General features: G+C 43.6%; 1 protein-coding gene across 1 annotated transcript in view; it reads left to right on the plus strand.

Annotated features, from left to right (window-relative positions):
- The first annotated feature begins 217 nt into the window (after positions 1–217).
- LOC145347244 (rod cGMP-specific 3',5'-cyclic phosphodiesterase subunit beta-like) overlaps positions 218–25,468 on the plus strand; it is a 61,262-nt gene continuing 36,011 nt past the window's right edge. The window contains exons 1-5 of the mRNA XM_080195033.1: positions 218–888; positions 10,231–10,383; positions 10,474–10,563; positions 17,892–18,032; positions 25,191–25,265. Coding sequence (XP_080051159.1) covers positions 427–888; positions 10,231–10,383; positions 10,474–10,563; positions 17,892–18,032; positions 25,191–25,265 — 921 coding nt within the window. The 5' untranslated portion in view covers positions 218–426. The remainder of the gene's footprint in view (positions 889–10,230; positions 10,384–10,473; positions 10,564–17,891; positions 18,033–25,190; positions 25,266–25,468) is intronic.

The following is a 25,468-nucleotide window of genomic DNA, read 5'->3' on the forward strand; positions in this document are numbered from 1 at the left end:
AGAATGGAAAGAGGGTGTTATTGGATAATAGGAAACACCAGCGGACACAACTTCAAAAGTATGAGATCCTTTTGTAGTTCAGATTTGCCTCCACTACCCCAACATAAAGGCTGGTTAGAATTAGTCACCGAGAAGGGATCTTTTCTACTTAGGAAAGAGATGAGGCTTGGACTGGCTGTCACTGTGTCACATGGCAGGTTTCTCTGAGACAATCTACACGCACAACAGTTCACCTTCAACAGTATTAGGGAAATACTTTGCTGATGACAGTAGAATGTGATCAAAGCATCCTCTGTGTTAGCAGAAGCCCCACAATGAGCTAGATCTGTTGCAGTTATTGCCAACCTGGTGTAACAATATTTACCACGGTCAACTGATTTGATCAGATTTCGGGGTGCGGGGCTCGGACAGACAGAAGTCGCCAACATGAACAGGGAGGCTGCGGAACAATTCCTGGACTCTAATCCTGACTTTGTCAAGCAGTACTTTGCGAAGAAACTGTCCCCAGAAGTTGTCGCTCAGATAACGGAGCAGACTGATTCCGCTCACATGACAACTTTTCAGGAAATTGGGCAGGTAGAGGAGAGTGAGATTCTCTTTGATCTTGTCTGCGATATGCAGGAGAGTGTAAACATGGAAAAGGTGGTGTTCAAAATCTTGCGAAGGCTTTCTTTCCTGATCCACGCGGATCGAATGAGTCTGTTCATGTACCGGCAGAGGAATGGCACAGGGGAGCTGGCTACCAGGCTGTTCAACATTCACAAGGATGCCGTCATGGAAGACTGCCTTGTTCACCCCGATCACGAGATTGTTTTCCCACTGGATATAGGGATTGTGGGGAGCGTCGCACTCTCGAAGAAAATGATAAATGTCCAGAATGTCACTGAGGTAGGTTTGAAAAAATGTGAGCAAGGCGAATATTTTAAAGAAAGGCCTCTGATTGACTCAATGGTGATACACTCGGTTGCTTGCTATAGAAGGCTTTATTTCATGCATCTTGTTGTTTCGCCTGCCAGAGCCAGCTGATTAATAGGCTTATCCCGTCCGTTGTGACAGGCAGGATTAAGATTTAAATGACTTTCACTTGCTATGTATCTAAATTTCAGGATGTGATAAATGAAGGGACTGAAATTTGCATAAGTTGTTAAGTATTTGTATATGTACACTTAAATGTAGAGAAATACTTAACGTTAAACCTGAGCTATCTTCAGATAATGTTTCGAGGTTATTTGCTTTAATTTTAACATAAATCATGTGGATATGTCATGATTAACAACTTGCCTTTGTACAGTGACTTTATCATAGGTAAGTGCCCTTAGACACTTCATAGAAGTTAAATTGGGCAAAAATTGATACTGAGATAAAGTTATTTGAACCGGATGACTCCAGGTTTGGTGAAGGAAGTCAATTCTAAGAGGCATCAAAACTGGATAGAGAGGGTTTATAATGTATTTATTCACAGGATGCGGAGGTCACAAACAAGGTGAGTATTCATTGCCCATGCCTAACTGGTCTTGAGTCATCTCCTTGAATAGCACAGGTGTGGCTTGCTGGGTGGGTTCAGGGGTGCAGTTAAGAGCCATGTGAATCTGGAGTCACATAAAGGCCAGACTGGATAAAGCCGGCAGACTTTCTTTCCAAATGGACATTAGTGCTTCAACTGGATTTTAACAACCTTCATTGTCACTATCATAAACACTGGCTTTTTGTTCCAGGTTTGTTTTAATTCCTTGAATTTAACTTTCCCAGCTACAGTGATGGGGATCAAACTCATGGTCAGTGCTCCAAGTCACTACATTACCAGTCCAGGAATATACCCAGTGTGCTAACATGCCCCAACAATTCCTGAGATTGGGGCCAAGGCAATTGAAAGGCCACACTAAATGATGGGGAAAAGAGAGTAGTGGATTCATCAGAGGCCATGGTCGGACAAGCACAGAATTCTTGTGGTTTGCAGACTGGAAAAAAGGTTAGGGGGTAGGGAGGGGTGAAGCTATGGAAGGATTTGAATATCAGGTTGAGGTGATTGCGTACTGGGAGCCAATGCAGCTCAGCAAGCATCAGGGTAATGGATGAACAAGATTTGGTGGCCAGATACTTACCACTGCTCATTCCAGCGGGGTTTTCCCATCCTGCTGCAGTAAACGGAGACTTAGTTGGCCGCCAAATTCTCCAACCCCACTGCAGCGGGAGCGAGGCGTGAACGGTGTGTTTTGTTAAAGGTACTGCCACCTAAGTCCCAAAAAATACCCCAAAGAAGAACTATTACACATCATTGATTAGTTAATGAGCTGCAGTTGCTCCAAATAAATCTAGTTACAGAGTTGGCCATGGCTTGGCGAACAGTAATGGACTCGAACTAACCTTCAGTGGTCCATTTCTACTTCATTTTCCCCCAGCCTACGGAATCCCAAATGCAGTATCTGGTAACCAAACTGAGAATAGGACGTGCAATAAAAATAAAAAAATGACAATGGAATGAGCAATTTAAAAAAAATCACTGACAATAGAATGTGCAATAAAAATAAAATTAAAACGGACAATAGAATGTGAAATTAGTGAGGATATTTCATCTGTTGTTTTCATAAATGTGCTTTGAGATGATTGAAATCCTCTTGATGTAATCCTGTGACCTGGATATCATATCTGGGATTACCTTTTCAGCTTGAATCTTATTAAGGGCGTCAGGGCTAGAGCTGGGAATGGGGCAGAGTGGATTGTTGTTCAGAGAGATGGCATGGACATAATGGGCCGAATAGCCTCCTTCTGTGCTGTACTGGCTCTATGGCAATGACAAAGAAAATGTTCATTTTTGTATTGAACGACAATGAACAATATCAGCTACGGGAAATGTAGATCTCAGTCAAATGAGAAATGAGTCCCATGACATTTTGCCCCAGTGTGAATAAGCTAAGATGTGCTGAGGTAAATTTTAAACATGTAAGAATAATTTTTCAATTAAGAGAGAGCAGAAGGCAAGTAGTTGTATGTTATGGAATCATAGAAAGGTACTGCACAGAATGAAGCCATTCAGCGCATCTTTAAAAGAACGGTATTATGGAGGAGAAAATGGCATGGTGGTAATGTCACTAAACTAATAATCCAGAGGCCCAGCCTAATGCCCGAGGGACGTGGGTTCAAATCTCACCAGGGCAATAAGATCTGAAGGAGGTCTTATGGTGCAGTGGGCAGTGTCCCTGTCTCTGAGCTAGAAGCTCTGGGTTTGAGTCTCACCCCAGGACCTGATGGCCGAGGAAGGCACATTCATAACAAGTTGGGTGTCAACCTGCAAATTATTCCAAACATGCCATTGGCTGGCGCGAAGAACACGAGAGATTCCTGGCCAGCCACACTTGATGTAGAGTGGCGCCCCTCAAGCTGTAAGCCTCTGGTGACAGACTCAGGGTCCTGTTCCAAGAATAACTAGCTATGCAACTGGACGAAAGTATGCCTTAGTGCACCATTAGGTGCAGGAAGAGAATTAGAATTGGAATAAAGTCTGGAGTTGGAAGTTAGTCTTATTGATGGTGACCATGAAACTATCACTGACTGTTACAAAAGCCTATCTGATTCACTGACGTCCTTTAAGGAAGGAAATCATCACCTGCTTACATGCCATTCCAGAGGTAGAGGGACAGGTAGTATTGAGGAGACAGAAGGACTTGGACAGATTAAAAGAGTGGGCAAAGAAGTGGCAGATGGAATACAGTGTGAGGTTTGGAAGGAGGAATGGAGGCATAGACTATTTTCTAAATGGGGAAATGCTTAGGAAATCAGGAATACAAAGAGACTTGGAAGTCATTGTTCAAGATTCTTTAAAGGTTAATGTGTGGGTTCAGTCAACAGTTAGGAAGGCAGATGCAATGTTAGCATTCATTTCAAGAGGGCTGGAATACAAGAGCAGGGATGTATTCCTGAGGCTGAATAAGGCTCTGGTCAGACCCCATTTGGAGTATTGTGACAGTTTTGGGCCCCGTATCTAAGAAAAGATGTGCTAACCTTGGAAAAAGTGCAGAGGAGGTTCACAAGCATGATCTCTGGAATGAAGAGATTGTCATATAAGAAACTGTTGCGGACTCTGGATCTTTACTCGTTGGAATTTAAAAGGATGAGTGGGGGATCTTATTGAAACTTACAGGATACTATGAGGCCTGGATAGAGTGGACGTGGAGAAGATGTTTCCAAAAGTAGGAGAAACTAGAACCAGACAGCACAACCTCAGGCTAAAGGGACGGTCCTTTAAAACAGAGATGAGGAGGAATTTCTTCAGCCAGAGAGTGGAGAATCTGTGGAACTCTTTGCCACAGAAAGCTGTGGAGGTCAGGTCATTGAGTGTCTTGAAGGCAGAGATAGATAGGCTCTTGATTAATAAGGGGATCAGGGGTTATGGGGAAAAGGCAGGAGAATGGGGATGAGAAAAATATCAGCCGTGATTGAATGGCAGAGCAGACTCAATAGGCTGAGTGGCCTAACTCTGCGCTGTGCCTTATGGTCTTATAGTCCAGACCCACTGTAATGTTGTTGACCCTGAACTGTGGGGTCAACCTCCAATGAAAGAATTTTTTAGGAAGCCAGCAGAAAGATCAAACCAGACTGTGTGTACAATGGGCAGTGGATACATTACTGCAGCTATCTGCTTCAGCTGAAACAGAGACGGTTATTGATAATTCAATATGAAATGTTCTGTACACTTTAATCATTCTCTTAAGGCAAATAATTTGGAGAGATCCTCATCCTGCAACGGTTGGGTAAAAGGTTAGAAGGTCACTGTTCAGGTGCTGCAATTTAATATAAAACATCCCAGACAGTGAAAATACTAGTTTCTAACTGTATGATTAATGACTGTGTATTGTCAGTGGTACAGTGTGCTTGGCTCCTCTCTGTACACATGTGTGGCAGCTGTGTGCATGTTCAACCTGAACAATTGCAAACAAAATTTCGACACTGCTAATTGTTTGAGGAGAATTGATGAATATTCTCACATCGAAATGAACTTCAGTATACTAACTGAATGGATGTAAATTGGGAGAGGGGACTGTGCAGTGGGACCTGGGTGGCCTTGTGCACCAGTCACTGAAGGTAAGCATGCAGGTGCAGCAGGCGGTAAAGAAGGCAAATAGTATGTTGGCCTTAATTGCTAGAAGTTTCAAGTACAGAAGCAGGGATGTTGCAATGATACGGGGCCTTGGTGAAGCCACACCTAGAATATTGTGTACAGTTTTGGTCTCCTTTTCTGAGGAAGGATGTCCTTGTTCTCAAAGGAGTGCAGCAAAGGTTTACCAAGCTGAATTTGGGGATGGTGGGACTGATGTACGAGGAGAGATTGACTAGGTTAGGATTGTTTTCGCCGGATGAGGAGATCTCATAAAGACTTACAAAATTCTAACAGAACTAGACAGGGTAGATGCAGAGAGGACGTGCCCGATGGTGGGGGAGTCCAGAACCAGGAGTCACAGTCTCAGGATCCGGGGTAGACCATTTAGAACGAAGAAGAGGAGACGTGTCTTCCCCCAAAGAATGGTGAGCCTGTGGAATTCATTACCACAGGAAGTAGTTGATGCCAAAACATTGAATGTATTCAAGAGGCAGTTAGATATAGCACGGTGAATGGGATCAAAGGTTATGGGAAGAAAGCTGGATTAGGCCACTGAGTGGGATGATCAGCCGTGATCGTAATGAATGGGAGAGCAGGCTCAAAGGGCCAAGTGGCCTCCTCCTGGCCCGATCTTCTATATTTCTATGTTTCGATACTTGTACGGTCAGATTCCTATCCATATGACTGTGACATAAACGCACACATCTTGCAACGGTTCACCAATGTCCTTTGGAGAAGGGAATCTGATGTCTTTGCCTAGTCTGGCCTATATGTGGTTAACTCTTAACCGCCCTCTGAAATGACAATGAAGTCACTCAGGTCAAGGGCAATTAAGGATGGTTAACAAATGCTGGCTCTATCAATGATGCCCACATCCCTGAAAGAATAAATGAAATTTTCTAATTTAAGCAAACTCTTTCTTGATCCTAATATTTCTCATGTGCTGCCAGCACCAGTATAGCCAGCAAGGATGAATACTGAATTAACTTAGGATATAAGTTTCACATACTGAGGGCCCAAACACTGAAAGTTTTGCATATCTAAATGTGAAAAATTGAAGAGTGAAATTATACTATGCGGCACGGTGGCGCATGGTTAGCACTGCTACCTCACAGTTCCTGCTACCTCAGCAGGAACAGTTCAATTCCTGCTTCGGGTGACAGTCCGTGTGGAGTTTGCATGTTCTCCCCATGTCTGTGTGGGGTTCCTCCAAGTGCTCCAGCTTCCTCCGACAATCCAAAGATATGCAGGTTAGGTGGACTGGCCATGCTAAATTGCCCATTAGTGTTCAAGATGTATAGGTTAGGGGGAATGGTGGGGTAAATGCGTGGGCTTGGGGGGTGGGGGTAGGGACTGGGTTGGGTGCCCTGTTGGAGAGTCAGTGCATGCTTGATGGGCCGAATGGCCTTCTTTTGCACTGTAGGGATTCTACGATTCTAGATGGGAAATCTGCATATCGTGAGACAAAAACCTACCTATCACCAATTGCCTGCCCAATATCACCATAAAGTGATGCACACTCAGCATACCATCCCATTATTCCCATTAATATACTCATTCCATAGCACTTAAGCCACAGATTGTCCTCAATGTCCCTCTCTGAAATTCCTGAAAAGCCAAAAATGTCCTTCTTAAGATCAAATGATGAATACTCCAGACAAGATCTTAGTGTAGCCTTACTACCGCATTACTATAGCTCTACTCTTTAATTAAATGGGCCTGGCATTTGACTCAAGACCCTCTTCATTGTGCCATAGCTACCTGACACTACACTTGTGTCCTTAGGAAGTCAGCACTGTTAAGACTGTCTTTCTTCCTGTCACCTTTAACCTGTGTCTCTCCATGTTTTATAGTCATAGAATCATAGAATCCCTATAGTGCAGAAGGAGGCCATTCGGCCCCTCGTGCCTGCACTGACCACAATCCCACCCAGCCCCTATTGCCTTAGCCACACGTATTTAACCTGCTAATCCGTCCGACACTAAGGGGCAATTTAGCATGGCCAATCAACCTAACCCGCACATCTTTGGACTGTGGGAGGAAACCAGAGCACCCGAAGGAAACCCACACAGACACGGGGAGAATGTGCAGTCTCAGCACAGACAGTGACCCAAGCCGGAAATTGAACCTGGGTCCCTGGCGCTGTGAGGTCCAGTGCTAACCATTGTGCCCCCATGCAGCCCTATAGTCTAACCCTGAATTCTGCCCAGCTATACGCATAACTGCAACTGGAATGTGGCACAAAGAGAAAGTCATTTCGCGCATGTGAAAATTGAGAATTTTTTTCTCAAGAGAGAAGAAAATCCAACCACTGTCTCCAAACCAGAACTTAATTCTTTACACAGATCCTTTAATGCGTCTTAAATTGTCTTAAACGGGCACCTATTGCTTCAATAGCTTCAGCCTGCAGAATCCTAATGACCTGATCTAAACCTTGTGTTATCCTGTGCCAACACAGAATAAAGCTCACTCAATGCAGATATTAATACTGACTTCTGGATGGTTAAACTTTCAGCTGAATCACAACAAATGTGTATCAGGGATTTGCGCATTTTCTCCTCTGCTGTAGCCGCCTATATCACAAAGTGCTTGGTTAACTCTCCTGCTATGTCTTGTTTTCAACTATATATATGACTGAGCTACCCTTCACCACTCCTATCAACACGGGCAATAACACAGCCCAATCATTCTCGCTATGTTGAGATATTGTTAAGTTTTCCAATATCTGTCTGTTTTTAATTACTGTAATTGCTTTTATACTCTTCCCCATCTGAATAACTCACAGAATCCTTGCAGTCCAAAAAGAGTCCATTTGGCCCATTGAGCCTGCACTAACTGTCCAACAGAGCATCCCACATAAGCCCAATCCCCTTAACCTCATATATTTACCCCAATAATCCTCCCAGTCTACACAGTTTTGGATACTAAGGGGCAATTTTACGTATAATTATTTGGATGAGAATATAGGAGTCATGGTTAGTAAATTTGCAGATGACAACAAGATTGGTGGCATGATGGACAGCGAGGAAGGTTATCTCCAATTGCAATGGGATCTTGATCAATTGGGCTGGAATTAAACCCAGGTCCCCAGCACTGTGAAGCAGCAATGCCACCATGCTGCCCCTTCTAATTAGAATAAAGGCAATGTCTTGGTAAGTCCTGCATATTTCCAGCACGTAGATATAAAAGTTGACAGATGGGATCTGCAATGTTCCTCATGGTGCTTATTTGAGTGTTAAGTCTGAGGTCTCAGACCTTTCGGTGACCATCCATTCAGTCTTTTCTAGGAAGAGCTTTTTCAGTTCTAGTGCCACTTTATTCATAAAATCCCTACAGTACAGAAGGAGGCCATTTGGCACATCGAGTCTGCACCGACTCTCTGCCAAAGCATCTTACCCAGGCTCATTCCCCCGTCCTATCCACCTAACCCCATGCATTTAGCACCTTCTTCACTGTGTCTATATAATGCAAAGACCAGAATTGGTCTGATACATCAAGCAATTTTTGGAAGACAAGTAAAGAGCAACAATGGTGGTGTTCAAATGTGGGCAATAAGTGATTGGACTATTTTTCAGGTCTGAGCTGCATTTTGGGGGTTTGTTCTAGAACCATAGAATCCCGACAGTACAGAAGGAGGTATTTTCCGGTTATCTGTATTACCAAGTGAAAGTATTGGGGTGTTTGATCACAATTTTAAAGAGTTTGAAGATTGTTTGTGTTCAGAAGCAACACATCATGGATTCTAGGGGCAGAATCGTACATTCCTCCCCTCCCTTCCCCAGTGCAGGTTCTGAGACACATCTTCATGCTTGGGTGGGCAGGGCCATGGGCAGAAAACCCATCCTTTCACCTATTAATGCCAATTGATGCTAAACCTTACAACTGAACAATTGGGCACATCTGAATGAGAGAGAATGAGAGACGGCCTCCTTCTGTATTGTAGAGATTCTATGGTTCTAGAACAATCCCCAAAATGCAGCTCAGACCTGAAAAATAGTCCAATCACTTATTGCCCACATTTGAACACCACCATTGTCATTCTTTACTTGTCTTCCAAAAATTGCTTAATGTCTCAGACCAGTTCTGGTCTTTGTATTATTTTGACACAGTGAAGAGAGTGCTAAATGAATGGGGCGAGGTGGATTGTACAGGGGAATGAGCCTGAGTAAGATGTTCTGTCAGAGAGTCAATGCAGTCTCAATGTGCCAAATGGCCTCTTTCTGTACTGTAGGGATTTTATGAATAAAGTGGCACAAGAACTGAGAAAGCTCTTCCCAGAAAAGACTGAAACAGATGAAGTCTCTTCTCTATAAACAAGAAGGCTGAGTGAAGACCTAATATGGAGATTTCAGCTTACCTTCACTGATATCCATGCCTCATATGTGGTGGGATACTTCTTCAATTATAAGCAGAGGGGAACAAGAAAAATTGGAGGACTGCTCTTTTGCACCTTTATATAGGTGCATTGAGTTACACTGGTAGAAGCTTCAGAGAATAGCATCTGTAGGATTGTGCATAGTATGGGGACAAGACCTATGAAAGGTCATAGGGCCAAGGTATCTTAAAAGCAAAGAACTATTATTAATGAAGTAAGCAAGGAAGTGATGGCCTAGTGGTATTATCGCTGGTCTGTTAATCCAGAAACTCAGCTAATGTTCTGTGGGCCCAGGCTCGAATCCCATCACGGCAGATGGTGGAATTTGAATTCAATAAAAATTAACTGGAATTAATAATCTACTGATGACCTATTGTTGATTGTTGGGGGGAGAAAAACATCTGGTTCACTAATGTCCTTTAAGGAAGGAAATCTGCCGTCCTTACCTGGTCTGGCCAACATGTGACTCCAAAGCCACAGCAATGTGGTTGACTCTCAACTGCCCTCCTAGGGCAACTAGGGATGGGTAATAAATGTTGGCCAGTCAGCGATGCCCATGTCCTGTGAATGAATTACAAAAAAATACAGTATATACTGAAGGCAGTTATTAAATCAGAACAGGAAAGCTTGAGGTTGGAGATCACTTCATTATAAAATATAAAATAGATCAATTTTCTCCTTGTATCACTTTACCCTTTACTTTCCTCACATTCCCCCACAGACTGCTAATATCTGTTTGTTTTCTTTTCTCTGGATTTAGTCCACGACCTACAGCACCTTTGCGGATGAACTGACTGAATACCAAACAAAGTGTATACTTGCAACCCCCATAATGAATGGTAAAGAGGTTGTGGCTGTGATCATGGCAACCAATAAGTTAGATGGACCTTATTTTACTGAGGAGGATGAAGATGTAAGTCTTTCACACATAAAGGTTGGAGCGGATTGATGCCAAACGTGTGTGTAACAATTCACTTATGGATGGTCCACTTCTTTCTTTCAGCTCTTCTCGAAATATCTCAACTTTGCCACTTTGAACCTCAAAATCTATCATCTGAGCTACCTTCATAACTGTGAAACGCGGAGAGGCCAGGTAACCCATTCCTTTTGGGCGCTGTCGATAGGTTTTGGCATATAAGTTGAGCTTCGAAGCCTTGGAAAGTTCCTCCAAAAAACAGGGGTCGACTTATGTGCCAACTAGAAAGGTGAACCATGGGATTGGGGGGAGTGGGGCCGGGGGGGGGAGGTGGGGGGGGCAGAGTGGGGGTGGGGGAGGGGTCACCATTTGAAACATTGCCTGCATTCAATGCCAGGAGTGGGTGTGTCCTCATTCCTGGGCAGCTTCGCAGTGCAGCCTGCACTGCCTACTTGATTCTTTGCCATAAGGCACTGGTAAGTAAAACATCCAATGGTACGGTGTAAAACTAAGGCTCAATCTAATGCAAATACAGCGTGTCACGGATGTAAAGAGCATTAACTAACATACCAAGCATGATTTTCGTGTTGGAAAACTGGGGTCACCTTATATATCAGATTGACTTATATGCCACAACTTATGGTATTTTCAGGTTATCTGTATTACCAAGTGAAAGTATTGGGGTGTTTGATCACAATTTTAAAGAGTTTGCAGATTGTTTGCGTTCAGAAGCAATACATCATGGACTCTAGGGGCAGAATTCTACATTTCTCCCCTTCCTTTGCCAATGCAGGTTCTGAGACACATTTTCATGCTTGGGTGGGCAGGGCCATGGACAAAAAACCCATCCTTTCACCTATTAATGTCCTTAAGTGGCCACTTAATGGCCACCGAAGGGTCTGTTCCCTCCCAGCCTCTGTTTTTAGATAGGCAGGAGCAGGTATAGGGATGTTAGAAAACAGAGGAGGCAAAAAAAACCTTTCTCCATCTCAGGCCTCCATGTTCCATCACTGTTTACTTGCCACCCCTACCAGAATGTCCCCTACCCTCCAGGCCCTTTCCTGGGACTCAGTTCCAGGCAGAGGGCTGCGTTACCACTTCTGGCCACTGCAGCGCTGTGTCTGGAAGGGTTGGAGATCTGACGAAGGGTCGCTTGGACTGGAAGCATTGGCTCTATTCTCCCTCCACAGTTGCCGTCAGACCTGCTGAGATTTTCCAGCATTTTTTGGTTCAGATTCCAGCATCCACAGTATTGTGTTTTTATTATCAGATTGGAGATCTGTCAGGCAATCTGATTGGTGGACAGATCTAAAGTGTGGGACTTGCTTCCAAAGGTGCAAGGAAGTCCTGCCCACTGCCAATCAATGCTTAAGTTTGCAGTGTTGGAAGTGGGGCTGTTGTTTGATTGCAAGCCTGAGAGAGGACTGCACTGTCAGAGGCACTGTGCTTTAGATGAGACATTAAACAGAGTTGCAGTCTCTCCCTCATGTGATTGGTAACGGACCCTGGAGTTATTTAGAAAATATGTTCATAGAATCATCATAGAATCCCTACAGTGCTGAAGGAGGCCATTCGGCCCATCGAGTCTGCACCGGCCACAATCCCATCCAGGCCCCTTTTCTGTCACCCCACATATTTACCCTACTAATCCCCCTAATACTAGGGGCAGTTTAGCATGGCCAATCAACCTAACCCACACATCTTTGGCCAAAGTTAATCTCTGAACCAACATCAGAAATGATGTAGAAATAGATTAGCTGTCCATTTTATTTTGTAGTTTGTGGAACCTTGCTTTGTGTAACTTTACAGCCTTGTTTTCTGACATTATGACAGTGATTATACTTTAGAAGTAATTCTTTGGCATTGATGCACTTTGGGACATTCTGAGGTTGTGAAAGACATTACATAAGTGCAAGTTCTTTCTTGCTTCTTTGATAATTTGCAACTGTAATTATTCTGCTTAAGTCACATCCTTCTGTAATCCTTTGGGAAGGATCTGTCATTCCCTCCATTCCAGGAGCATCTAGTCACCCTAACCCTTTGCTTCATACATTCCATCCAGTTCCCTGCCCAATAACAAGATTATCTCCAATTCAGAGCTAGCGATCCTCAGCTAACAGCCTTTTCATACAATTATAGAACAGTACAGCAAAGAAGGAGGCCATTCAGCCCTTTGAGTTGAGCTAGCTACTCCAAAGAATGAGTAAGTTAGTTCCACTTTCAGGCTCTCGCCCGAAATCGTTGCGATACATTTCTCCTTCAAACATTTATCCAATCCCCTTCTGAAAGCCACTACCGAATCCATTTCCCCACCTGCAAAACATTCCAAATCCTAACCGCTCAAAGGGTGAAAAAAATATTGCCTCCGGTTCCTTCACCAATCAACTTAAATATGTGGTGTCGGGTTCTCGACCCTTCCATTGGGCACAATTTCTCTCTACTTACGGCATTTAACCCTGTCATCATTTTATACCTTCACTTCTCAAATGCTCATGGATTTGGAAGGTGCTGTTGCAGGGGCCTTAATGATTTGCTGAAGACAGTGCACATTGCTGCCCATGTGCACCAGTGGTGGAGGGCAGACATGTTAAAAGTGAATGCTGATCAAGAAGACTAGAGTCATAGAGGTTTACAGCATGGAAACAGACCCTTAGGCCCAACTTGTCCATGCCATCTCTTTTTTTAACCTCTAAGCTAGTCCCAACTGCCCGCATTTGTCCCAAATCCCTCTATACCTATCTCATCCTACTTCGTCTTGGATTGTGCAAAGTCTCTTGAATGCTGTTGGAGCTGCACTCATCTAGGCAAGCACAGAGTATTCCATCACAATCATGACTTGTTCCTTGTAGATGATGGACAGGCTTTGGGGGAATCAGGAGGTGAGTTACTCATGACAGAGTTCCTAACTTCCAATATGTTCTTGAGGCCATTATATGTCCAGTTCAGTTTCTGGTCAATGGTAACCCCCAGATGTTGATGGTGGGGAATTACAATGGCAATGCTGTTTAATGTTAAGTGGAACTGGTTAGATTCTCCCTTGTTGGAGATGACCATTGCCCGGCACGTATGTGGCACAAAATTATTTGCCACTTGTCAGCCCAAGCCTGAACGATGTCCCGATCTTGCTGCATGCAGACTTTTTCAGTCAGCGTCTCAAATGCCTTCTGAATATCCATGGCCAGAATGTTGCGTTGATTGTGCGGGTGCGCGCCTGAGCCAGAAGTACGTGAAATCACACGAAAGATGTCAGGCATACATCCTGACTTCACCTCGCCCGCACTCAACATTATCAGAGGGCAAGTGCGGGAGTCTGAAGTGCGTCCACCAGCAATTAAGTGGGCAATTGAGCCCTTTAAGGAGGCAATTAATGGTGATTTTATGTGGCTCATCCACTGTTAAGGTTGATAGATGGGCCAATCAGCCAGGCAGTCTTTATGCCCAGGGTGAGATAAAAGATATAGGCTGATAAAAAATGATGGAATAGATTTGAGAACTGAAGTGCAATGTGGTCTAGTGCCTGCTGTTTGAATTTGCAACGCAAGCACATTTCCTGCATTTCTCTGAGTTCATTCCATTTATACAAAATTGCAACCCCCGAGGCAGCTTCACAGCAGCAACCGGCCTTCAGGCAGCTCACTGGAAACTCTCACCCTCACCCCACTTAGCAGCTACCCTCTTCCTTTAACTTCTACCCCAGCGATTGTCAAAGAATTCCACCTCCTTAGTCGGACACGACGGGATCAAAGTTCATCACGCCCAGTTTCTTGTGACAGCAATGACAACTCCCGGCTGAGCTGGAAGGCCCAAAGTTGGGCCAAACCTGAGCTCTGGCCTCACGAACATTAACTGAACAAGTTACTCGATCCTGTCATGCCTCCATTGACAGCTCACCCATTGGAGCAGAGTGAATACTGGGTGTCTTGTCTTGCTGACTATGACTCAGAGATGTGACTCAGAAGGGTGGGGGGTAGGGGTGCGGTTTATAGAGGCAACAGAGGTGGGAAGGATTGGAATGCTCGGCTGTCGGGGGAGCAGTCCTGTTCCTCTTGGCTCGGGAGAAATGATTTGTAAAATATATGCATCCATATTCAAACTACTTATTGGTTATGGCTGCTGTTTAAACGACAGAAGCCATTGACTCCTGAACTTTGCCCACACACTCCTTCTGTTCTTCAGAAATCAATTTCACTCTCTAAGTATGGGTTGTAGAGAATACAATAACTCTCCAAAGGTTCTCAGGGTGATGTTCAAGGCTCAACTATCCATGAAGATTGCGCTGATAAGTGGCACATATCATTGCCACACAAGTACCCAGCAATGACCATCTCCAACAAAAGACTATCACAATGCCCATATCCCATGAAATTATTTTTTTACAGTCTTGTCTTCCTCATGCATGAGCAGTTGGGTTGATACTTCATTCTCTAGTATCCTAGGGTCACTATCAGCTTGTTCCACACTCATTGCTTTCAGTGCAATATAAAGCAGGGTGGCTCTGTATATAGTTCAAAGAGATGTTCAGTGAATGTCACTCAGACCCCATTTCTGTTGTAACAAGGACCTGCTTGTCTTTTTTTAACTTCATTCATGGCACGTGGATATTCTGACAATATATTGTCTATCCCTAATTGTCCTAAAGGAAGCATTAGTGAGCCTCCTTCTTGCCTTGTTGCAGTCCACGTGTTGCAGGTGCACCTACAGTGCTATTGGAGAGGGCGTTCCAGGATTTTGACAAAATGACAGTGAAAGATTGGAAATAGAGGCTGGAATTTTACCGGCATGCCCACCCGAAGCTTGGAAGATCGCCCCCGAGGCCAACGGAGAATGCAGTCCTGTGAGCCTCACCTGCCCCTGGGTGCTGATAAAATCAGGGCCAGAGTTCCAAGTCAGAATGGTGTGTAACTTAGAGAGGAATTATCAGGTGCTTGTGTTCCATGCATTTGTTACCCTATCCTTCTAGGTGGGAGCTTTTATGGGTTTGGAAGATGCTGTTGAAGGAGCCTTGATGATTTGCTGCAGTGCATCTTAAAGACAGCGTACACTGGTGCCAGTGTGTACCTGTGGTGGAGGAAGTGCATGTTAAAATTGGAGGATGGAGTGCTGATCAAGAGGGCTGCTTTGTTTCGGATGGTGCCAAGTATCTTGAATGTGGTTGGAGCTGCACATATCCAGGGAAGTGGAGAGTATTCCATCACACGCGTGACCTTGTAGATAGTGGATAGGCTTCGGGGGATCAGGAAGTGAGTTACCCATGACAGAGTTCCCAACTTCTAACGTGTTCTTGTTGCCATTATATGTTCAATTCAGTTTCTAGTCAATGGTAACCCCCAGATGTTGATGGTGGGGAATTACAATGGCAATGTCAAGTAGACCTGGTTAGATTCTCACTTGTTGGAGATAGTCATAGCCTGGCATGTGTATGGCCCAATGTTACTTGCCACTTATCAACCCAAGCTTGAATGCTGTCCTGATCTTTTTGCTTGCAGGCATGGACTGCTTTAGTATTTGGGGAGTTGCTAATGGTTTTGAATGATATGTGAACATTCCCATTTCTTGCCATCTGATTAAGCAAAGTCACTGATGAAGCATCTAGTGATGGCTGGGCCTAGGATACCATCCTGAGGCACTCATGCAGTGATGAGGACTGAGATGTTTGGCTTCCGGCAACTACATCCATCTCCTCTGAAACCTATTTGACTTCAAGTGTGGAGAGATTTTACCCTAATTCCTATTGATTTCAATTTTGTTGGGATTCCTTGATGCCACGCTTAGTGAGGGGGTCACATTGGTGTCAAGGTCAGTCACTCCCGCCTCAGTCTATGTGACCTAAGAAAAACTTGAGTCGCTCACAAGCGATGGTCACAGAATGCTCCCTTCTTTCTTCTTTCTCCAGGACACTCTGGCCTGCTATAGAATTATGTAGTTTGCTTACTCCTCAACCTCAACTGGCTGAATTGGTGCTGGTTCTGCCTTCCTGATGGTGATCCCTTGGTCACCAAGAGAAGCAAATGGTCCCTTCAGTTTGCAAACAGCTTTCTGTGAACTTCTATCATCAGAAACAGTGTCACACAACATAAACAATCTCCCAGTATTAAGTGGAAGGATCACTAATTTATATTACTGAGCTAAATGCATTAATGGGTGAAGTTGGGGAGGCAATGGCCTAGAGGTATTGTCGCTAGACTCTTAGTCCAGAAACCCAGCTAATGTTCTGGGTTCGAATCCCGCCAAGGCAGATGGTGGAAGTTAAATTCAAATATCTGGATTTAAGAATCTACTAGTGACCATGAAACCATTGTCGGAAAAACCCATCTGGTTCACTAAGGTCCTTTATGGAAGGAAATCTGCCATCCTTACCTGGTCTGGCCTACATGTGACTCCAGAGGCACAGCATTGTGGTTTATCTCAGCTGCCCACAGACAACAAGGGATGGGCCACAAATACTGGTCCAGCCAGCGACGCTCGTGTCACATAAATGAATTTTAAAAAAGTTACCCTCTTCATCCTCAAGCATAATGTGTACATTACTGCCTCATGACTTTGTTATGTTGTTTGGAGAAGATCTATCAATCCATTCCATTCTGTTTTCTGACTCTGGCTGGAAATCTCTGGTGTCACTGGCGCTGCCAGCAAGAATGGAGAATTTGATGCTCAGCCCGATCTCCATTCACTGCAGCAGGACTGGAGAATCTCAGCCATGGGCGAGGTTAGAGAATTCCGGCCTGTATTTAAATTAAGTCTGTGACCAGGCTAGCATTGCTGCCTCACAGTGCTAGGGAGCCAGGTTCAATTCTGGCCTTGGGTCACCGCCTGTGTGGAGTATGCATGTTCTCCCCATGTCTGCGTGGGTCTCTTCCGGGTGCTCCGGTTTCCTCCCACACTCCAAAGATGTGCAGATTCGGTGGATTGGCCATGATAAGATTGACCCTTTACTTTCCAAGGATGTGTAAGTTGGATGGATTAGCCATGGTAAAATGTATGGGGTAAAGGGGATAGGGCGGGGAGAGGGACTAGGCAAGATATTCTGTCAGGGAGTTGGTACAGACCCGATGGGCTGAATGGCCTTCTTCTGCATTGTAGGGACTCAATGATTCTATGCTGGAATCAGAGGATACCAACAATCCGAAGCACAAAATTAGTTCCTTTATTGGGGAAACAAACATGTCTGAGGCTACACCTTGGGAGGACTTTTACCATCCCACCTGCCGCAGGAATCGGAGAGGGCGAAGGGCGAACCGTGGAAAGGTCCATTGGCTTCGAGGGGCATTTCCCGGTTTTGGGACAGGTGTGGCTGGAATATCCCGCCTTATAACTCTGAGTACATGAATTTAATTTTTTGATGGTTTTTGTTGTAAATGTACACATGCTCTTCCATTGTAGTACATTGCTGAGGCTGGGAAGGGAAGGCCAGGGAGTATATTTGCATCTGTTGAAGTCTGGTTCATGTGTGGCACAGATTTGAGTTGCTTTACACTAATACGGTTTTATTTCTTTCATTCCTATAGGTTCTTTTATGGTCGGCAAACAAAGTTTTTGAAGAACTGACAGACATTGAGCGACAGTTTCACAAGGCTCTTTACACAGTTAGAGCCTACCTGAACTGTGAGAGATACTCAGTAGGACTCCTAGACATGACCAAGCAGAAGGTTTGGAGCACACTTTGTCCATTATATTGATTTAAGTACCTTGATATTGTGAACCACTGTGACAGCTATTGGCTACTATGAAAAATGTGGCGTACTCTGAATATTGGCTTCCGATATTCAGGAATTATCAAATGAAAGCCAGTCACAACAATTATTTTTTTCAATAGCCAGAAGTTTTTTTCGGACTTTCATTGTGTTTGATTGTTGACACCTTGACGTTCTGATGCCCAGTTATCTCAACCACTGGTACTGCAGGAAACCCCACTATTTAAATTGAACAGTGTAGCTGTTGATTAACTGAATGCCTCATCGAGATTTGAGTGTTTTTCCTTGTTTTGTGCCACCTTTTTCCAATAGTTGGAAAATGTGAAGTACAGATGCTTTGACAAGCAATGCTCAGACAGCCTGCTACAAGGACTGGAGTTCTTGAAGAGTTGAAACCTGTAAGAAAACCATTCCCAGGCCATTTGGGCAGTGTGGGAACAGTCACCCAGATAACAGCTCTGTACATAAATGCACAAAATGTAAGAATGGTTGGCCAACAACTCTCTTGGGCAAGATTTCCTTCCAAGGCTGGATAAAAGTCCTGACCACTGCCAATTAATGCTCAAGTGAGAATTAAATTTCAGTGGGAGTGTGAGAGTCAGTGGTAGTGTGTTACACGCCAACTCTCACAGATGGCAAGCACCGATTGCATGCCATTCTCAAAATTCTACCCGAGGTTTCTTGCAAGTGCGGGAAAAAAAATAATCACAATCCAACCACTATAAATTAACCAATTTCAGGATTGTGGTTAAATTTGGAACTCCTTGCAGCAGGGAGTACTTGAAAATGGATACATTCACAGGGAAGCTAGATGATACCATAAGGGACAAAGCAATCTAAGGCAAGATTTATTGGGTTAAATAAAAAGGATGAGAGGAGGTACATCTGGAACATAAATACTGGGCGACATGGTGGCACAGTAGTTAGCACTGCTGTCTCACAGCGCCAGGGACCCGGGTTTGATTCCTGACTTGGGTCACTCTCTGTACAGGGTCCGCATGTTCTCCTCATGTCTGCGTGGGTTTCCTCCAGGTGTTCCACTTTCTTCTCACAGTTTAAAAGACATGCAGATTAGATGCACTGGTCATGCTAAATTCCCCCTCAATGTACCCGAATGTGCTGGAGTTTGGCCACTGGGCGATTTTCACAGCAACTTTATTGCAGTGTTAGTATAAGCCTACTTGTGACTAATAAATAACTATTTTCAATTCACTTACCCACCTCATCACCTGTTCCTTCCCATTCTGCAATAATAAAAATGTTAGTCAGAACATCCACGTTCTACGGAGGAAGAGAATTCCAGATTTTCCACTAATCTTTGTTTGCAAAAAAATCCTGATTTTCCTCCACCCCATCGAATCCTTTTATTATTTTAAACACCGTGATTAGTCCTAACCCATTACTTTCTAAGCCCATAGGAATGAAGGCCAGGTTTATAGAATGTTTGTTTATAATTTAACCATTTAAGCCTTGCCATTGTTTTGATGTATCTACACTATACCCCCTCCAAGGCTCATATACCCCTCCAGAGGTGGGGCACCTACATTAGATAGGAACTGGTCAAGGCTCTGATAACTGAAGCATCACTTCCCCCCTTTTATATTCCAACTCCCTGGTTAAATGCCAACATCTCTTAGCCAAGAGATGTTTTGTGCTCCTTCACACATTTTTAGTGGTTTTTGTGCATGTGGATGGAAATCTCTTTGCTTCTCCATAGTTCTTAGACTAATGCCATTTCAAACATATTCTGATTCAACTTCCTTAAATCTAAAATGGATGATACACATTTCCTCACAAGGAACTCCATCTACCACAGTTTTGATTAGTCACTTAATCTCAAGCCATGTCCCTTAATAGAATTCTAATCCTTTCTGCGCTATTTTCTGTTGCCCTTAATGTGGTGTTATCTGCAAACTTGGATTTACATACCTTCCCACTCCTTCAACCAACTTGTTAACATACGTGGTGAATAGATGAAAACCTCTCATTCTCTCTCTTCTACAGCTAAGTAACATTGATTTGAATTCTATTAAGCAGCTTATCATTCAGATGCAAAAATGTAACTCATGTGTTAATGATGCATTCGATATAATTGGCAGCAATGTATATGAGGCAATAATTTAATTGGTGCTGACATGGCCAGGCTTCATGTTTAAAAGAAAGGATTGAGTGCTTTGAAGAATAGCCATTCGATGATGCAGAATTAAGTATTGCTGAAGAAAAGAGACGTTCTATCAAAGTTTTTCATTTTACACTCATCAGGACAATTTGCAAGAACTAAATGTCAGGGAAAACAACACATTTATATGGAATGAGGAGAGAGTGCTGCGTGGTTGGCACGCCTTCCTCATGCGTTGGTGTTCTTGCAATTTGTCTTGAGGAGCAGTCAACACTTCTGAACCAAATACCATATTTTAATAAATACTAAGCATTCTTCTCTAATTTTCTTCCTCCTTTGTCATGCTTCAGTTTATTAGGCCTCAATACATCTTTGGTGTTTCACTGACAAAGCTATACTTGTAATATAAATGGAGAATGTAGATGGGTTATTCACTTGCAATGCATTTGGATAAGGTTAAGCTCACCCTTGTCCATTTTCACTGGCTAACAATCAGGAGTGGGAATCTTTTCTAAACATAACCCAGTGACCAGTTGTAGCTCACTTATGCAACCCGAGTCCAGCTAATTCAAATCAAACTACAATGGAACCCATAGAGCAATACACTATGGAAATAGGCCCTTCAGCCCAACCGATCCATGCTGACCATGGTGCCCTCCCAGCTAGTCCCAATTACGCATGTTTGGCCCATATCTCTTTAACCCTTTCCATCCATGTACTTATCCAAACATCTGTTAAATGTTGCTATTGTACCTGCCTCAAACATTTTCTCTGGCAGCTCATTCTATATAGACACCACCCTTTGCATGATGAAGTTGCCCTTCAGGTCCCTTTTAAATCTTTCCCTTCTCACCTTAAACCTATGCCATCTAGTTTTCAAATCCCTTTCCCTGGGAAAAGGACTATGTGCGTTCATCCTATCTATGCTTTTCTTGAGTCACCCCTCATTCTCCTATGTTCCAAGGAATAAAGTCCTAGCCTGGCCAACTTCTCTCTGTAGTTGGCCCACTGGTCCTGGTAACATCCTCGTAAATCTTCTTTGCACTCTTTCCAGTTTATCAATGTCTTTCCTATAACAGGGTGACCAAAACTGTACACAATACTCCAAATTCAGCCTCACCAATGATTTATACAACTGTAACATAATGTCCCAACTCATTGCACCCAATACCCTGACTGATGAAGGTCAGTCTGCTAAACACCTTCTTCACCACCCTGTCTACCTGCAATGTTGTTTTCAACGGACTATGTACTTGTTAATAGATGTGTCTCAATACCATACATTTGCAAGAAAACCTTTAACTTATTGAATTCATTCTTCTCATGCTGAATAGCAATAAAAATAGGATAAAAGGTTTGTTGTAAACATGCAATAAAGAACTTGAGCACCAGAATTGGCCATTTTAGGCAAAATTGCTAAAACAAAATCACTTTCGCTAATGCAGTCTAACAATTGCCATTTCTACACTAACATAAGATGTGTCTTGCAAGCATAATAATGCAGAAATATATTTGCTTTCATGTAAGGTTCACACCATCTGGCTTCTAAACTTAATGCAAAACCTTGTTTATGAATCATTAATTTGTTCAGGTTTTTTTAAGAGCTGGTTAATATTAATAAGTCACTGTGCAACAACATCAGAAACCTATATTTATAGAATGCCTTTAATATGATAAAATGGCCCAAGCCACTTCACAGGAATATTATAAATTGAAATTTGACAGGGAATCACATTAGGCGACGCAGTGACACAGTAGTTAGTACTGCTGCCCCACAGTGCAAGTGACCTGGGTTCAATTCTGGCCTTAGGTCACTGTCTGTGTGGAGATTGCACATTCTCCCCATGTCTGCATGGGTTTCCTCCAGGTGCTCCGGTTTCCTCCCATAGTCCAAAGGTGCGTGGGTTAGGTGGACTGACCATGTTAATTTTCCCCTATTGTTTAAAGATGTATAGGTTAGATGGCTTGGCCATGGTAAATGTATGGGATTATGGGGACAGGTTGGAGGCGAGGGCTTAAGCGGGATGTTCTTTCAGAGAATTGGTGCAGACTTGATGGGTTGAATAGCCCTCTTTCTGCACTGTAGGGATTCTATGGTTCTATTGTATCCTAAAAGGAAATATGAGGGCCAATGACCAACAGTTTAGCCAAAGAAGTAAATCTTAAAGGAGAAAAGGGAATGATAGAAAGGCAGAGATGTGTAGGGAAGGATTTCTAAAGCTTAGAGACCCCGGACATGAATGGTGGAGTGATTAAAATTGGAATGCCCGAAAGGCCAGAATTTGAGGACTGCAAAATATCTCAGAGTGTTGTGGGAGCAGAGGATATTGCAGGGATGGGGAGGGATGGAGCCATGGCGGGATTTGAAAACAAGGCTGAGAGTTTTAAAATCCGAGCATTGTTTAATTGAAAGCCAATGTGTTTCACTGAGTTCGGGCATGATCAGTGATTGGAACGTAGTGTGAATTAAATTATGGACAACAGAATTTTATGGGCAGGTAAAATGTGGGAGATAAGTTAGGAATGGGTTGGAATATTCATGTCCAGTGCTAATAAAAGCATGGGATGACTTTGAAAACTGAGGTACATTCCCAATGCATTTCATTACGATTCCTCGTGCCCCCGGATACAAAGACTTGTCTTAGAAATCATAGAATCCCTACAGTGCAGAAAGAGGCCATTCAGCCCATCAAGTCTGTACCAGCAACAATGCCACCTAGGCCTTAACTCCACATATTTACCCCGCTTATCTCTCTAACCTATGCATCCAGGGACACTAAGGGGTAATTTAACATGGCCAATGAATCCTAACCTGCACATCTTTGGACCTTGGGAGGAAACCCATGCAGACATGGGGAGAACGTGCAAACTTCACACAGACACAGTGACCTAAGCTGGGAATTGAACTCGGGTCCCTTGTGAGGCAGCAGTGCTAACCACAGTGCCACCGCACCACCCCCTTGCCGTCTTTAGTGGAGACTTTCCACGACAGACAACATTGAGGCAAATATTGTGTATCATGGGACTCACCTGCTACTTCCACTCCATTGGTCGCACCAGTGATCCAGGCTGTGCTTGTGGACCGAGCACATTGCGAATGATTTTGGTAGTCTTCTGATTGAATTCCCCCATGTGCACAGGAGCCCAACTTAGTTTGAGTATATCATGAAGCAGACCAACAATATATCATCTTTCCTGACCAGAAAACATCCCAGAATGCTTTACTGCTGATTAATTACTGTTGAAGTGTTGATTTGTAGTGAATAAGGGGATGCAACAGTCAATCTGTGCATGATAATTGACAAGATTTTCCAGCCACTTGCGCCCCAAGACCAAAAATTCTCGTCTGAGCTCAACGGACCTTTAAATGGTGCGCCGAATTTTCCGTCTAGCCCGCTACAATTCCTGTGGCCCGCAGGATGGGAAATTTTTGGCCAATACCTCACAAACAGAATTGAGATAAATGAGCAAAATGTTTGGTTTTAGTAATGTTGATCGAAGGATAAATATTTGCCAGAGCACTGAAGAGAGCTTCCCTAGGGTGACGTGCTGGCACAGTGGTTAGCACTGCTGCCTCACAGCGACAGGGGCCCAGGTTTCGATTCCCGGCTTGGTTCGCTGTCTGTGCAGAGTCTGCACGTTCTCCCCGTGTCTGCGTAGGTTTTCTCTGGGTGCTCTAAGTTTTCTCCTACAGTCCGAAAGACGTGCTGGTTAGGTGCATTGGCCATGCTAAATTCTCCCTCAGTGTACCCGAGCAGGCACCGGAGTGTGTTGACTAAGGGATTTTCACAGTAACTTCATCGCAGTGTTAATGTAAGCCTACTTGAGATGCTAGTAAGTAAACTTTAAGTTATTGTTGTGCTGTGGGATATCTTTATCCACCAGAGAGGGCATCTCAGATTAAAGCTTTATCTGAAAAATGGATTAAAATGGCTGCTAATAATCTCCAGTATGTGCAATAGCGCAGTGGAGCAAAGTTGAAAGGGATTTGGGGGCCTGATAATGTTACACTTCTCAGTTAATTGCATTCATTTAGAGGATTTGAATTTTGAATTCACTCTTATTCAATCTGATGAGGCGATGGCCTCGTGGTATTAACACTGGACTATTATTCCAAAATCTCAACCAAATGTTCTGGAGACCTGGGTTTGAATATCACCATGGCAGATGGTGAAATTTGAAATGAATGTAATAATGTCTAGACCTAAGACTGATGACCATGGAACCTTTGCCAATTCTTGGAAAAATCCATCTGGTTCACTAATATATTTTAGGGAAGGAAATCTGCCATCCTTACCTGGTGTGGTCTACATGTGACTCCAGATCCACAGCAGTGTGGTTGACTCTCAACTGCCATCTGAAATGGCCTACCCACTCTGTTCAAGGGCAACGAGGGGTGGGCAATAAATGCTGGCTCAGCTAGGGACGTTCATGTCCCACGAGTGAATAAAAAATAACCTCACAACATTGGAATTCCACTCACTTGTTGGCAGCTAGCATTGTTACAATCATCATCCATCATTACCACCCACTCTGAATGTGGCCGCCATATTGTTGTAGATATATTCAGTGGGTGAAGTTACCTCTACAAGCCCAGTGATGGGGTGGGAGAGAGCATTAGTTCACTGATCCCTGGGCTGGGATTCTTGTCAGTGCAGGCTTGATGGGCTGAATGGCCTCCTTCTGCACTGTAGGGATTCTATGATTTTATGACATATTTACAGCTGGGCCCACCTCAAGACCTGTCTGACTTTAGGCGTATTTGAGCAGATAGCCGTCTCTTAGAAATAGCTCAACAATACTTTAATCTTCCTGAAAAAGCCTGTAAAAAAAAGATTATTTTCTCCATGGTGTCATTTAAAGTTCGAAGCATATTCCTGCCTTGCAGTAGCTCTCCCAATTGTGCCTTGTTATCTTTCCCCAGATAAACTATGAATTTTAATGTTGTTCTTTATAACAAGAAAAAAATTGACCAACTCTTACTTAATTTGCAGGAATTTTTCGACTTGTGGCCTGTGCTTATGGGGGAAGTCCCTCCTTACCAAGGTCCCAGGACACCTGATGGCAGAGTATGTTTTAACTTAATTCCATGTGATTGCTTAAGATTCTGATACGAAAAGAAAGACTTGCTCGGGCAGAGGGCAACCTAGTTTTTGTTTCTCTTCCCCACACTTAGTGGTGCCCAAGGCAGACTTTCATCTGTTCCCAGAATGAGGTTTTCCCTGGAAAAGGTCACTAGCCAATGGCTTATTGATTGAGGGGCCCCACTCCG

This window comes from Carcharhinus amblyrhynchos, chromosome 1, assembly GCF_965287045.1.
Source record: "Carcharhinus amblyrhynchos chromosome 1, sCarAmb.v2.hapA, whole genome shotgun sequence".
In the NCBI taxonomy this organism is placed as follows: domain Eukaryota; kingdom Metazoa; phylum Chordata; class Chondrichthyes; order Carcharhiniformes; family Carcharhinidae; genus Carcharhinus; species Carcharhinus amblyrhynchos.